The sequence below is a fragment of the Pan paniscus genome, chromosome 15, assembly GCF_029289425.2.
Source record: "Pan paniscus chromosome 15, NHGRI_mPanPan1-v2.0_pri, whole genome shotgun sequence".
Classification (NCBI taxonomy): domain Eukaryota; kingdom Metazoa; phylum Chordata; class Mammalia; order Primates; family Hominidae; genus Pan; species Pan paniscus.
Window position 1 is genome coordinate 92,719,623 of NC_073264.2, and position 13,648 is coordinate 92,733,270.

A 13,648-nucleotide genomic window follows, 5' to 3' on the forward strand; every position below is an offset into this window, starting at 1 on the left:
CAATCCTAGGAAACTTTCATGAGATATAGCTAATTACAATCACTTACGCAGAGACAGAATCTATCATAATAGATGCTTCTATAAATAGTTCTAAATTGAGGACCAAAGAGGGGAAAGAGCATTAAAGAGAGAAGGACCAACCACAGTCTGACCCAAAAATATTTTTCCAAGAGAAGAACCTAAGCCATGGTCAGATAAGTTATCTGATTATTTTTCTCCATTGTGATACTTATAATATCATTTAAAATTATTATCAGTTTCTTTGCTACAAGCCTAACTGCAAAATTATTTAGAATAGTTAAGTGATAAGCACATAGTATAGGAAGGGCTCATTAAATGTTTGTGGTATCTTCTTTACCTTTAAAGATAAATGCTTGAATTAAAAGGATAAGCATGAATTTGACCTTCTTTATTTTTGCTGTAAATTTACAACATAGGAAAAGCATGTGAGTATGAATGATACTAAAGTATTTATAATAAAGCTTAATAATTTTCTGTTCTTTAATCTACATATGATCATGCATAATAATGAATTTCTTTAGGTGTGGAGGGCAGAGAATAGAGAAGCAACCTAGGAAATTTATAGAGGCTGTTAAAGAAGACATCAACACAATCAATGCGTAGATAATATTATTCAAATACATCATCAAAGGAAACTTGTCTGAGTTTCAAAAAAAAAATCTAAAGATACACAAAGTGCTCCCTGGATTCTAAGTGACACCTGCTAAAAATAATTTTAATTACAAGGGTAAAGGGAAAAAAAAACTATCAGTATCTGGCAAAAACATGAGTTATTCTCAAAGGAAAGAAATCATTTCTTTCTCATTTTTTCTAGGACAAGAAAAATATCTTTTTAAACCCATATTCTTAACAAAGCAGTTCATATGAAATATCTTTTTGTTTTTGGTGACCACTATGAAAACAAGCAAATGAAGAGAAAACCTGAACTTGCTAATGGTGTAAACCTTTAACATGTAGGGACTCTGTGCAAAGATTATTTTAACTAAACAAATCAACATAAAGGCCATTATTGCCAGCTAACGTGTTCAGTAATTGCAAGCATCTTTAAGAAAATTCACATTGAACAAAACCAGGAGGGTTTTCTTTTGATTTTTGCTTTTTAAAAAAAATTTTTTTTTTCTGAGACGGAGTCTCACTGTGTCACCCAGGCTGGAGTGCAGTGGCGTGATCTTGGCTCACTGCAAGCTCCGCCTCCCAGGCTCATGCCATTCTCCTGCTTCAGCCTCCCGAGTAGCTGGGACTACAGGCACCTGCCACCACGCCTGGCTAATTTTTTGTATTTTTAGCAGAGACGGGGTTTGACCATGTTAGCCAGGATGGTCTCGATCTCCTGACCTCGTGATCCGCCCACCTTGGCCTCCCAAAGTGCTGGGATTACAGGCGTGAGCCACCATGCCGAGCCTTTTTTTTTTTTTTTTTTTTAATTAGAAAAGACCCACATATGGCCAGACATGGTGACTCGTACCTATAATCCCAGCACTTTGGGAGGCCAAGGTGGGCAGATCACCTGAGGTCAGGAGTTCAAGACCAGCATAACCAACATGGTGAAACCCTGTCTCTACAAAAATACAAAAATTAGCTTGGCATGATGGTGGGTGCCTGTAATCCCAGCTATTTGGGAGGCTGAGGTGGGAGAATCCCTTGAACCTGGGAGGTGGAGGTTGCAGTGAGCCGAGATCGTGTCATTCCACTCCAATCTGGGCCACAGAGTGAGACTCCGTCTCAAAAAACAAAACAAAACAAAACAAACAACCTATATTCAAATGCAAAGGAAAGAGGGAAAGACTTTTAAAAAGAAAAAAAAAGACCTACATATAATAAATTACGAATGTCATATGGCAGCAAGCTCTTCATGTTACTTTCCTTTCCATTTAGACCCAGTTAATGTATCTATATTACGTATGTTTAATGTGTATGGACACACACACACACACACACACACACCATAAAAGATTAAGAAATATGCCTAAATTTTAAGTGGTATGATTTAAATTTTTTTCATACTTTTATTTTCTAAATTTTCCAGTTATTACTCTTAGAAAGTTAGAAAGTTAGAGACCAAAAAAACCAATTCCCTTATAATTATATATATATATATATATAATGATTCCCCAAAGCCTCTTATTTTGAGTTCTTTCTTTGTATTCATTTTCAAGCAATATTTATTGAGTGTCTAGTCTGTGCCTGAAATGTATTTTATATGAACTTCTCTTATAACAAGATGTTCTTATGTCTTATTTATATTCTCATAGTCTCCCCTGAACCTGATTATAAACAGCATTTTTCTTTTTCTTGTTTTTTCTTTTTCAATCATTTGTTGAATATCAACCATGTGTTGGTCACTCTTTTAGGAAGGCATTAAAAAGAAATGTGACAGAAAATTAGCACTGTCCCTATTGCAGGGGAGAGATAAGCATGTAAATACCAAAACCGGGCCAAGAAGCTTGATATAGAAATGTGCACCATGCTACCCCACTCAAAGGAGAGAAAGAACTAACTATCAGAGAGAGCTGGGGAGAAACTTTTCTACGGAGGTGACATTTCAACTAGGCCTTGAATGACAGGTCAAATGATCTTAGATGAAAAGGGAGGAGGGGGCTGGTGAGGAGGAAGAGGCTGGCAGGGGAGGAGGAGGCTGGCAGAAGAGGGGGAGACTGGCAGGGAAGAGGGGGTTGGCAGGACAGAAGGTTGGCAGGGAGGAGGAAGCTGACAGGAGAGGAGGAGGTTGGCAGGGAGAAAGAGGCTGGCAGGAAGGAGGAGGTTGGCAGGAGAGGAGGAGGCTGGCAGGAAGGAGGAGGCTTGCAGGGAGGAGGAGGCTGGCAGGAGAGGAGGCGGCCGATGGGGGAGGAGGAGGCTGGCAGAGAGAAAGAGGCTGGGCAGGGAGGAGGAGGTTGGCAGGGAGGAGGAGGCTTGCAGGTGAGGAGGCTGGCAGGCAAGCGCTTCGGGCGACCGTGGGTGGTGGGCGGGTTTTCCCCTCAGGCAGGTGCAGGTCCTAAGGGGGCGGGCCCCGTTGGGTGCTCATGACGCAAAGGTCCCTAGGATTTGCTCCTCACAGCGGGAGCGCCCTCGAGAGGAACCGCGTCTGCGCCTCCCGAGACGGACCACTCGGGCGCCTCCGCCCCGCGCCCTGCCTGGGGGGCCGCCCCGCGCGGTGAGCTCAGCGTGGAGGCGGCAGCGCGCTCGCCCTTCCGCGCCCTCCCAGCGCGGTCTCTCCTCGTCCGCGCGCCCCGCTCCCCAGGCGTTTCTGGGATGCTGGTTAGCCGGTCACTTACGTGTTTCAAAGCGGGTGACAGCCGCCGCTCGGGTGTACTGTTCGCTCTCTCCCGCCAGGATCCGAGTTCTTCCCCGACAACTCGTGGGAGTGCCCGCTCCAGCGTGGTTTCTCCTTCTCCAGGAACGGCCCCAGTGAGCAGAAGAGCTGGGTCTGGATTGCATGGCTCTGTCTCCCAGCCGTGGTTGACTAATTTAGGGACACCCATGACTCTGGACTCCTGCAGCCAGCCAGACGCCTGTCTTTGGATTTTTGACTTGGATGAGAGTCCTGTAGCTGGAGGTTGTGGTTGAGAGGGGAGTTTAGTCACATGATGGCAGTGCCTAGAGAGATCTGGGCAGGAGGTTCTGCTGCTGTGGCCCTGGAGGGCCTCGGTGATGCTGTGCTTAGAGGCCCCTGAGGGTGATGTGAGATGGGGAGGGGGCTGAGGGATGTAGGTAGTCAGTGACTGCTGAAAGAAGAGGAATGTTAGCATTTCTGGGTTAGGTGGTTGCTTCTGATGGCACTGAGACAGGCAAATCCCCAAATTACTGATCTAGACAAAATGGTCTGGGTCAGAACGATTTTGTGACTCTTCTGAATGAAGCTCTCATTGCCCGTGGCCAAACGCTGAGATGAAAATGCAGTTCAGAACCGATTTTGTGGATTTCTTAAGTCGAATACCAGTTGAGCTCACAGCTCAAGCAGATTTCTTTGATGAACATCAAAGTTGCAGATTGTGTTTCCAAAGATGACTACAACAATCCCCCCCAAACGACAGGATTTTTTGCAATGTCCCCTTGCCAGTCAAAAGAGGGGGAGTCTACTTCTCCTTCCTTTCAACCTGGGCTGTCCCTGCAACCACCTTGATAGTAGAATGAGGCAGAGGTGACATTCCGGGGGCAGCCAAGACCAGGCATTAAGGAGACTCCAGCAGCTCCCGTTTTTGTGTTCTGGTGGAAGCACATCGCCATGGAAGTCTCCTTACCGCTGAGGCAGGAGAATAGGGTCTGGAGGCAGGGAACTTAAGCCCAATTCATGCCGACTTCCTAAAGCTGAATCAAGGGAAAACACCAAGGTCTGGGGGCAGGACTCTGAGGCCAATTCACGATAATTTCCCAAAGCTGGACCAAAAGGGGAGCACCTGTGTCTGGGGCAGGGAACCAAAGGACAATTAACGCCAACTTCCTAAAGCTAAACCAAAAGAGAAAACCCCAGCTCCCCATGCCCAGTAACAAAGGATCAAAGGCCACTCTCCCTACAGCCCTCCCGCTTCCACCACGGCTCACATGGAAAGGGAGAGTGCCCTGGATTGGCCGCGGGCCGAGCAGGGGCCATGCCTTCATCTGCCTAGGGCGCTAATTCACCCCAGCCTGTAATTAGCCACGGACCAAATCCTTCATCCAGATCAGGGGTAACCGATAGGAATCTCCAAAGGAGGGCTTAAAACCCAGAAAACTTTGTAACTGGGCCCTTAAGCTGTGTGCTTGGGCCCACTCCCACCCTGTGGAGTGCTTTCTTGCTTTAATAAATATCTGCTTTCATTGCTTCCTTCCTGTATTTCATTCCTTTGTTACTTTGTGCATTTCGTTCAAGCAATGACTCACTCTGTCACCCAGGCTGGAGTGCAGGGGCATGATCACGGCTTACTGCAGCCTCAACTTCCTGGGCTCCAGTGATCCTCCCACCCCAGCCTCCCGATTAGCTGGAACTATGGGTGTACACCACCACGCCTGGCTAATTTTTTTTTTTTTTTGTGGCTTATTATTTTTTTTTTGGTAGTTTATTTATTTTTTATTTTTTTGGTGGTGGTGGCGGGGGGCAGGTCTCACTATGTTGCCCAGGCTGGTCTCGAATGCCTGGCCTCAAGTGATCCTCCTGCCTTGGCCTCCCAAAGTTTTGGGATTACAGGTGTTTGCCACCAAGCCTGGCTGGCCACATGATTTGATTTGGGTCATAAACTACAAGCAGATGTGTTGTACAGCTGCCCAAGTGGCCCCTGCTCTTTGGCCTGTGTCCTAGAATGAGAGACATATGGAGCCACCACAGCTGATCGGCTGAACAGTGGGCAAGAAATGTTTATTGTTATAAGCAAATGAGAGTGAGATCTGAGGGTTGTTACTGCTATAAAAACTGAGTAATAAGCCTGGCCAACCAAGTATCACCTGAATTCTTCCTACAGTGAAATCTTTGCCATTTCCTAATGTGCTTCCCTTGCAGCTGAAACCTCAAAATCCTTCCTGTGTTCCACTGTTTGTCAAGTGGTAGATTCTAAATCAAAATAAACTGAAAGGTGTTAGGCATCAGAATAGAAAAGAGCTACATTGTAGAATTGCAGTTTATAGAAATGTGTTCACTGTATTGCCTAAAGTCTGGGGAAATTTTTACAGGCCAAGTTTGTAAGAATTCCTGGAGCCCAGGAAGTTGAGGCTGCAGTAAGCTGTGATCATGCCCCTGCACTCCAGTCTGGGCGACAGAGTGAGACATTGCATTGAACAAAATGCACAAAGTAACAAAGAAATGAAATACGGGAAGGAAGCAATGAAAGCAGATATTTATTAAAGCAAGAAAGCACTCCACAGGGTGGGAGTGGGCCCAAGCACACAGTTTGTAACTGGCCCAAGCCCGGTTACAAAGTTTTCTGAGTTTTACACAGAAACTCTCTGCACTGTCTTCACAACTTTTCTGTAAATCTTAAACTATTCTAACATTTTAAAAAGTTTATTAAGAGAAAAAACCCAGGCTTTAGATTCTGGAGCCTATACTTTTAACCACTGTGCTATACTCTTATCTCTAGACCCCCGGTCCAAGGGAAGCTCGGAGGAGTTGACAAACACTCATTTCCTAGGTCCCCAGAATGGCCCTCATTCCTGCCCATGACAAAAACTGATTGTTTAGACTTTGCTTTGTTTATCTGACATTCTGTAGTGTTTGTTCAATGCATCTCCCTTGTTATTTTAATTAGACAAAAATCTATTACTTACGACCTAAAAACATCAGCAGGGGCAGCAGCATCAATTACAGCCAACACTAAACACACTCACTGTAAATGGGTCCTGTTCTAAACATTTTACACGTATTCATTCATTTGATCCTCCTGAGAACGCTGTTAGTGATAGGGATAGGAGGCAGAGAAGTTCTAGGCAGAAAAGGGCAGAGTCCCTGGAGAAGCCCCACCCTCAAGCTTGGAACCACGGCCCAAAGTGAGATTCCTGTTTTCCCGCTCAAATATTGCCTTTTCCAAAACCACACATGGCCTGCCACACCCCCAATCCTGTACCCATTAAAAACCCCTTACCCTACTGGCAGAGAGCAGAGAAGGGGAGAAGAGGAGAAGCAGCTGGACGTTGGAGACTGTGGTCTGATGTCAGAGACAAGCAGCTTGACTTCAGAGGGAGCGTTTTGAGAGGTGACAATGTGCTGGTGGCCCCCACTCGCTCTCAGCACCTCCTCGGCCTTGGCATCCGCTCTGGCCACGCTTGAGGAGCCCTTCAGCCCGCTGCTACACTGTGGGAGCCCCTCTCTGGGCTGGCCAAGGCTGGAGCCGGCTCCCTCTGCTTGAGGGGAAGTGTGGAGGGAGAAGCGCGGGTGGGAACCGGGGTTGGGCGGGAACCAGGGCTGTGCAAGGTGCTCACGGGCCAGCGCGAGTTCCAGGTAGGCATGGGCTTAGCGGGTCCCGCACTCGGAGCGGCTGGCCTGGGGCAGTGAGAGGCTTAGCACCCGGGCCAGCAGCTGCGGAGGGGGTGCCGGGTCCTCCAGCACTGCCAGCCCACCCGCGCCACGCTTGAATTCTCGCAGGGCCTCAGCCGCCTCCTGGCAGGGCAGGGCTCAGGACCTGCATCCTGCCATGACCAAGCCCCGCACCCCCACCCCCATGGTGGGCTCCGGCACAGCCCGAGCCTCCCTGAGGGGCACCATTCTGTGCTCCATGGCGCCCGGTCCCATGGACCACCCAAGGGCTGAGGAGTGCAGGCCAGCAGTGCAGGACTGGCGGGCAGCTCCGCCCACGGCCCTGGCGTGGGATCCACTAGGCGAAGCCAGCTGGGCTCCTGAGTCGGGTGGGGACTTGGAGAACTTTTATGTCTAGCCACAGGATTGTATATGCACCAATCAGCACTCTGTGTCTAGTTCGGGGTTCCTGCATGCACCAATCACCACTCTGTATCTAGCTAATCTGGTGGGGACTTGGAGAACCTTTATGTCTAGCTAAAGGATTGTAAATACACCAATCAGCACTCTGTGTCTAGCTCAAGGTTTGTAAACGCACCAATCAGCACCCTGTGTCTAGCTCAAGGTTTGTAAACACACCAATCAGTGCTCTGTGTCTAGTTAATCTAGTGGGGACTTGGAGAACTTTTACGTCTAGCTAGAGGATTGTAAATACGCAAATCAGCACTCTGTGTCTAGCTCCAGGATTGTAAACGCACCAATCAGCACCCTGTAAAAACGGACCAATCAGCTCTCTGTAAAATGGACCAATCAGCTCTCTGTAAAATGGGCCAATCAGCAAGATGTGGGTGGGGTGAGCTAAGGAAATAAAAGCAGGGTGTCCAAGCCAACAGTGGCAAGCCATTCTGGTATCCTTCCGTGGTGTGTAAGCTTTGTTCTTTTGGGGTTCACAAAAAATCTTGCTGCTGCTCACTCTTTGGGTCCAACACTGCCTTTGTGAACTGTAACACTCACGGTGAAGGTCTGCAGCTTCACTCCTGAAACCAGTGAGACTGTAACCCAGCGAGAGGGACGAACAACTCCAGATGGAAGGAACAAACAACTCCCGACGCGCTGCCTTTAAGAGCTGTAACACTGACTGCAAAGGTCTGCAGCTTCACTTCTGAAGCCAGTGAGACCATGAACCCACCAGAAGGAAGAAATTCTGGACACGTCCGAACATCAGAATGAAAAAACTGTGGACACACCATCTTTAAGAACTGTAACACGGCGAGGGTCCGCGGTTTCATTCTTGAAGTCAGCGAGACCAAGAACCCACCATTTCTGGACACAGTTTGACGGTGTTGCTTCAGAGAGGAGTCTGGCCAGGGATGACCAGACTCCAGGGGAAGATCACCTTTGTGCTCCAGCCCCCTTCCAACTCCCCTTCCTGCCGAGAGCCACTTCCATCAGCAATAAAATCCTCCACATTCACCACCCTTCAATTTGTTCATGCAAACTGATTTTTCCTGGAAACTGAACAAGAGCTTGTGTACCAGGGGTATGGACACTAAAGGCTGTCACACTGACCCTCTGCCCTCGCTGGCAAAGAGCAACTGCCTCCCACAAAAAGGCAGAGAGCCCACTGAGCTGTTTAACACCTAAGCCATCCGGGGACAGCAGAGTTAAAAGAGCACTGTACCACATGCCCTCTGGGGCTTTGGGGATCGTGGATACTCCTCCCTACACGCTGCCTTGGGGCCTACATGGAGTTTTGCTCCTGCTGCCACCCAAAAGTGCTCACTCTGGCTCCTACACCCGCTCACCTGCATGCTCCCCCTCTCATGAGGGGTTGAGAGCTGCAGGTTGAATAAGCGAGGCATCCCTGTCACGAGGCCTGTTAAGGGGTCAAGGAAAATTTCCTGTTTCATTAGGTAGGTGTTACTGTCTTCCCATTTTACAGGTGAAGCAACTCATGCACGAATAAATTAACTTCCCAAGGTTACTTATCTAGTAAATGGCAAACCCAGGAGATCTGGCTCTGGAGTCTGATTCTCTTGCCCACCTGCTGCACTGCCCTCTCTAAGGAATTTCAATGATAGATCTCAGACCTGGATTGGATGCCTTCATTTCCTTATGTTGTCAAAACTGTGCTCCCCTTCTGAGCTTTTCCAGGGAGCATGAGGCTCTGATCTCTGAATGTTATGGTCATCTTCTGACTATCTGGGGACATTTACTTTGAGAGCACACAGAGATATAGCTTTTGGAATTCTCCATGCTGCATGTAGGTTTATAAACCAATACCCTGCTCAGACACCGCGTTCTTCTAACACTCTAATGATGGGGTCACATTTCCCTCTTTAGGTACTACAATCTGGTTTTGAAGTTGCCCAAAGAAACTTGAATGGCTTCCTCTTTCATTCCCACAAGGCTCTGAAAACACTTCTGCTGATCCGCTGTCTTCACTCCTATCTCACCCTGGCATAACTGCACTCTACTCAAACTCTATCTGGAAGGAGCAGAGCTCAGGGGTTCTGACCCCACAGAATGGGCTCCAGGCACTAAGAGCTGAACAACACAGAACACCTGTTCCATGTCGAGTTGGTTATCATTTTATACTTTTCTAAAAACCTCAAGGAAGATCTTCAACATAAGCCCTGGCATAAGACATTCTCTATGTATTCAAAATAAGAAAAGGAAATGGTGAATATATTGACAAGTAGCAATTTGAATTATAATGACAATTCTGTAGGATTTTATGTAGCTTGCATATTTAACATTTAAGTATATTGTTCTAGGAATTGTCTGATAAAACTAGAAAATAAAGAGAAATTATGATCACCATGTGTTCACTCTTCAGACTTTGATCTATGAATCAGCTCACTGAGAGAGATACTTGAAAACTTCTCTTGGTTTCTTCTAATCCATCTTTGGAATGTCCTCCACGGATGGATGCCTTGCAGTTGAAACATAAATGCTATAAAAATTAATCCCCCTAGCACTACCGCTGTTGCCACGGCAATAAGCGTGTGTCCTGGGAATGGCAATGGTGCCTCATCAACATAAATCTGCAACAGAAAAAGCAAAGTCTTTAAGCTTTCTGAATTTAGCAATGCAAAACACTGAAAATTTAATGTTCCCCACAATTAATCGGAGAGCAAAACGCTGCCCAGAGTTACAAAGACATTCAGCATCCACAAAGCTTGGAAACAGTCTCTTGACAATTGAACAAGTAACAATTTGCCTACAATAAATAGGGGCTAAGAAGTCCATGTATTATCCTATGCCTTTACCCTGTCTTTAATGGTGGAAGGAGGCAGATAAAATGCTTATACAGCAGAACATTCTCTGTTCAGTCACAGAGGAATGGGCAAAGAGCTCTGGGAATGTGGAGGAGGGAATGCCTACCTGCCTAGGGCAGTCAGGGAATGCGCTTTCTGAGCTGGATCATGACGAATAAGTAGGTTCACAGAAGAGAACGAGATAAAGGAACATTCCAGGTAGAGGCATATGTCTGTGCTCTTTCAAGTTACCACCTCTTTAGAAAATCCTCTTTGTAGGTGCTACCAGTATAGGTAACTTTTTATGTATTCAAAATGTTTTCTCTGCGTGAATAGCTAATTAACAGAAGCAAGTAAATTCCTGGAGGACAGATAGGATTATTGACAGAGAAGGGACAGTGATGTCTTTTTCTCTGAGATGTGAGGCAAGGGTGGGGTCGTTGTATGTTAAATATAGAAGTGGGGCATAAAGAGAGTAGGGGGTTCAAGCCCAGGCTTATGTTTCCTTTGTGAAGCAGGAAGCCAGATCGTCTTTTGTGGGAGAAGAACGTGCTGATGAATGGAACTAGGACAGTAGGGAATGTGGGAAAGTGCAAAGGACAAGAAAAAGGATGACGGGCTGCTTTAAGGTCTAGCTCAAATTAAAGGTACCACCATCCTCCCAGTGACCCAAGGAGGTAGCTGATTTCTTAGAAACAGTCCCTCCATGCTATACATTCTCTAAAATTCCCCTCACATTCATTCTTTCCATTCTTTCAGTACTGCTACTGTAGTAGCCTCCTTCCCAGCCCACCAGTCCGTGTTGACATCCTAACATTGCCAGATTTATCTTTGTATAAAACACCAGTCTGTGTATAAACACCCTTTTCCAAAAATGTTCAATAGCTTTTCATTGTTGACAGGAATGTTGACAGGAATGTTGACAGGAGTGTTCTAAAGCTTTCACTCTGACATTCAAAGCCTTCCGCAATTGGACCCTAACCTACCTGGCTTTCTTCTAAATAACCTTATATTCCAGCCAAATGGATTTGAGCCATTCAAAAAGCAAACTTTATGCTTTTGATAGTGACAGGAGGCAGTCAAATGCCTAGGCAGATAGGGGTGGGTCGCCGGTGAAACCTGACCTTCAAGCTGAAGGCAGTCCCAGGTAAATCCACATACCGAATTCAGAACCTGTCTTCCTGTTTGGCGTGCTTTCCTCTGACTGATCCCACCCTTCAACTGTTTTACATATACCTACCCTTCCTAATTGGTTTTCTACACTGCTGTGCCCACCTTTGAGTGGTACCTTTGCTTTAGCCTTTCTTTGCTTACTCGTAAGCCAGTCAGCACACTCTCCCCTATTCTGAGCCCATAAAGGCCCCACTCAGCCACACTGGCAAAGAAACCACCTGACTGCAGGGGTGAGGGACCACACCCTACGTCCCCTGTCTGCTGAGAGCTGTTCCATCACTCAATAAAATTATTCTCTGCCCTCCTCACTCTTCAATTGTTAGTGTTTCCTCATTATACTTGGATGCAGGACAAGAACATGGGTACACACTACAACACAGGTGGGACAAGTGGGCAGGGTGCCTCCAGTGGCAGGCTCAGGGCTGAGCAAGGCCCAGGTGGAGGATGTCACCAGCTGTGGAGGTCCCCGGTTGGCAAAGTGGCCAAGAAAAGTCCTGCATCACTTTCCCTTATCTGTACCAGGTCTCTCCATCCAGAATGCCTTCCTTATTCATTTCTGCCTAATGAAATTTCAGTCACTCCACCAGATGATGTAAAAATTTCACTTGTGGCTGGGCACGGTGGCTCATGCCTGTAATCCCAGCACTTTGGGAGGCCAAGGCGGACAGATCACGAGGTCAGGAGATTGAGACCATCCTGGCTAACATGGTGAAACCCCGTCTCTACCTAAAATACAAAAAATTTAGCCAGGCATGGTGGCGGGTGCCTGTAGTCCCAGCTACTTGGGAGGCTGAGGCAGGAGAATGGCATGAACCCGGGAGGCGAAACTTGCAGTGAGCCGAGATCGTGCCACGGCACTCCAGCCTGGGCAACAGAGCGTGACTCCATCTCAAAAAAAAAAAAATTTCACTTGCTTATTTAAACCATTTATTGTATTTCTAAGATTAGAAACGTCTATCACCTCTGAATTCTGTATTCTCCACCTAAATTGCTACCTCTAAAGTTCTGAAAAACACTTTTTCTTCAAATGTTTCCCTTCTAGTCTTCTTCAACCATCCAAATATTCCACACCATTTCTAAAAAACGTTAGACCTCAGAATTATGAGTCTGTTTTAGATACAATGTCTATTTACTCCTAAAATACTTTGTGTTTTTAAGCACAAAAATTCACTTAAATAACCAGAGTGCAATGATCAAAGTCAAGAAATTAACATTAAGACAATACTATTCTGTAATTACAGATCTTACTCCTTTTTTTTTTTCTTCAGTTATCCCCATAATATATTTTGAGTGAAAGAAAATCCAAGCTTATGGGTTGTGTTTCATTGTTTCAGGATTCTCCTTTCTCCTCCCCTTTCTTTTCTTGACGGAGCTTCACTATGTTACCAGGCTGGAGTGCAGTGGTTATTCACTGGCATGTTAATACTGGACTGAGGCCTCAAACCCCTGGCCTCAGAGGATCCTCCCTCGGCCTCCCAAATAGCTGGAGTTACAGTCATGTGTCACCAGGTCTGGCTATTTCAGGGTACTTTCTTTTTTTTCCTTTTTTTTTGAGACAGAGTCTCACTCTGTCACCCAGGCTGGATGAAGTGCAGTGGTGCGGTCTTGGCTCACTGCAATCTCTGCCTCCTGGGTTCAAGCAATTCTCTTGCCTCAGCCTCCTGAGTAACTAGGATTACAGGCATGCACTACCACACCTGGCTAATTTTTGTATGTTTAGTAGAGATGATGTTTCACTGTGTTGGCCAGGCTGGTCTCGAACTCCTGACCTCAAGTGATCCACCCATGTCGGCCTCCCAAAGTGCTGGGATTACAGGCATGAGCCACCATGCCCAGCCTATTTCAGGGTACTTTCAAAAGCAGGTTCCAACAGTCCCAAGAACCTTTATACACTTTCTCTATATTTTCTTAACAATTCTTTTCCTTTATTAATGGTGCAGTTATGCCTATCTTTTATCCATTTTTGTTCTTCCTCCATTCCCGAAGCTTCAAGGTTCCTGCTGTTATCACTTTTCTTCTGTTTGAATAACTTCTTTAAGCATTTTCAAAAGAGAAGTTCTCCTGACAATGGATTCTCTTAGTTTTCTCTCATTTGAGAAAGTCTTGATTTTTTATTCCTGAAAGATATTTTCAGTGGATAGAGAATTCTGGATTGACAATCCTTCCTCCCCACTCAACCCTCACCCCTAACACTTTAAAGATGTTGTATAACTTTCTTTTGCCTCTGTGGTTTCTGTTGAGAAATCAGCAGTCATTCAAACTGTACCCTTGTATA

General features: G+C 46.2%; 1 protein-coding gene across 2 annotated transcripts in view; it reads right to left on the reverse strand.

The window, feature by feature from the left end:
- Positions 1 to 7,289: 7,289 nt before the first annotated feature.
- CATSPERB (cation channel sperm associated auxiliary subunit beta) overlaps positions 7,290 to 13,648 on the reverse strand; it is a 154,375-nt gene continuing 148,016 nt past the window's right edge. For both annotated transcript variants that reach the window (XM_003832770.5, XM_055097951.1), the window contains one exon: positions 7,290 to 9,987. In XM_003832770.5, the coding sequence (XP_003832818.2) occupies positions 9,769 to 9,987 (219 nt within the window). In that variant the 3' untranslated portion in view covers positions 7,290 to 9,768. The remainder of the gene's footprint in view (positions 9,988 to 13,648) is intronic.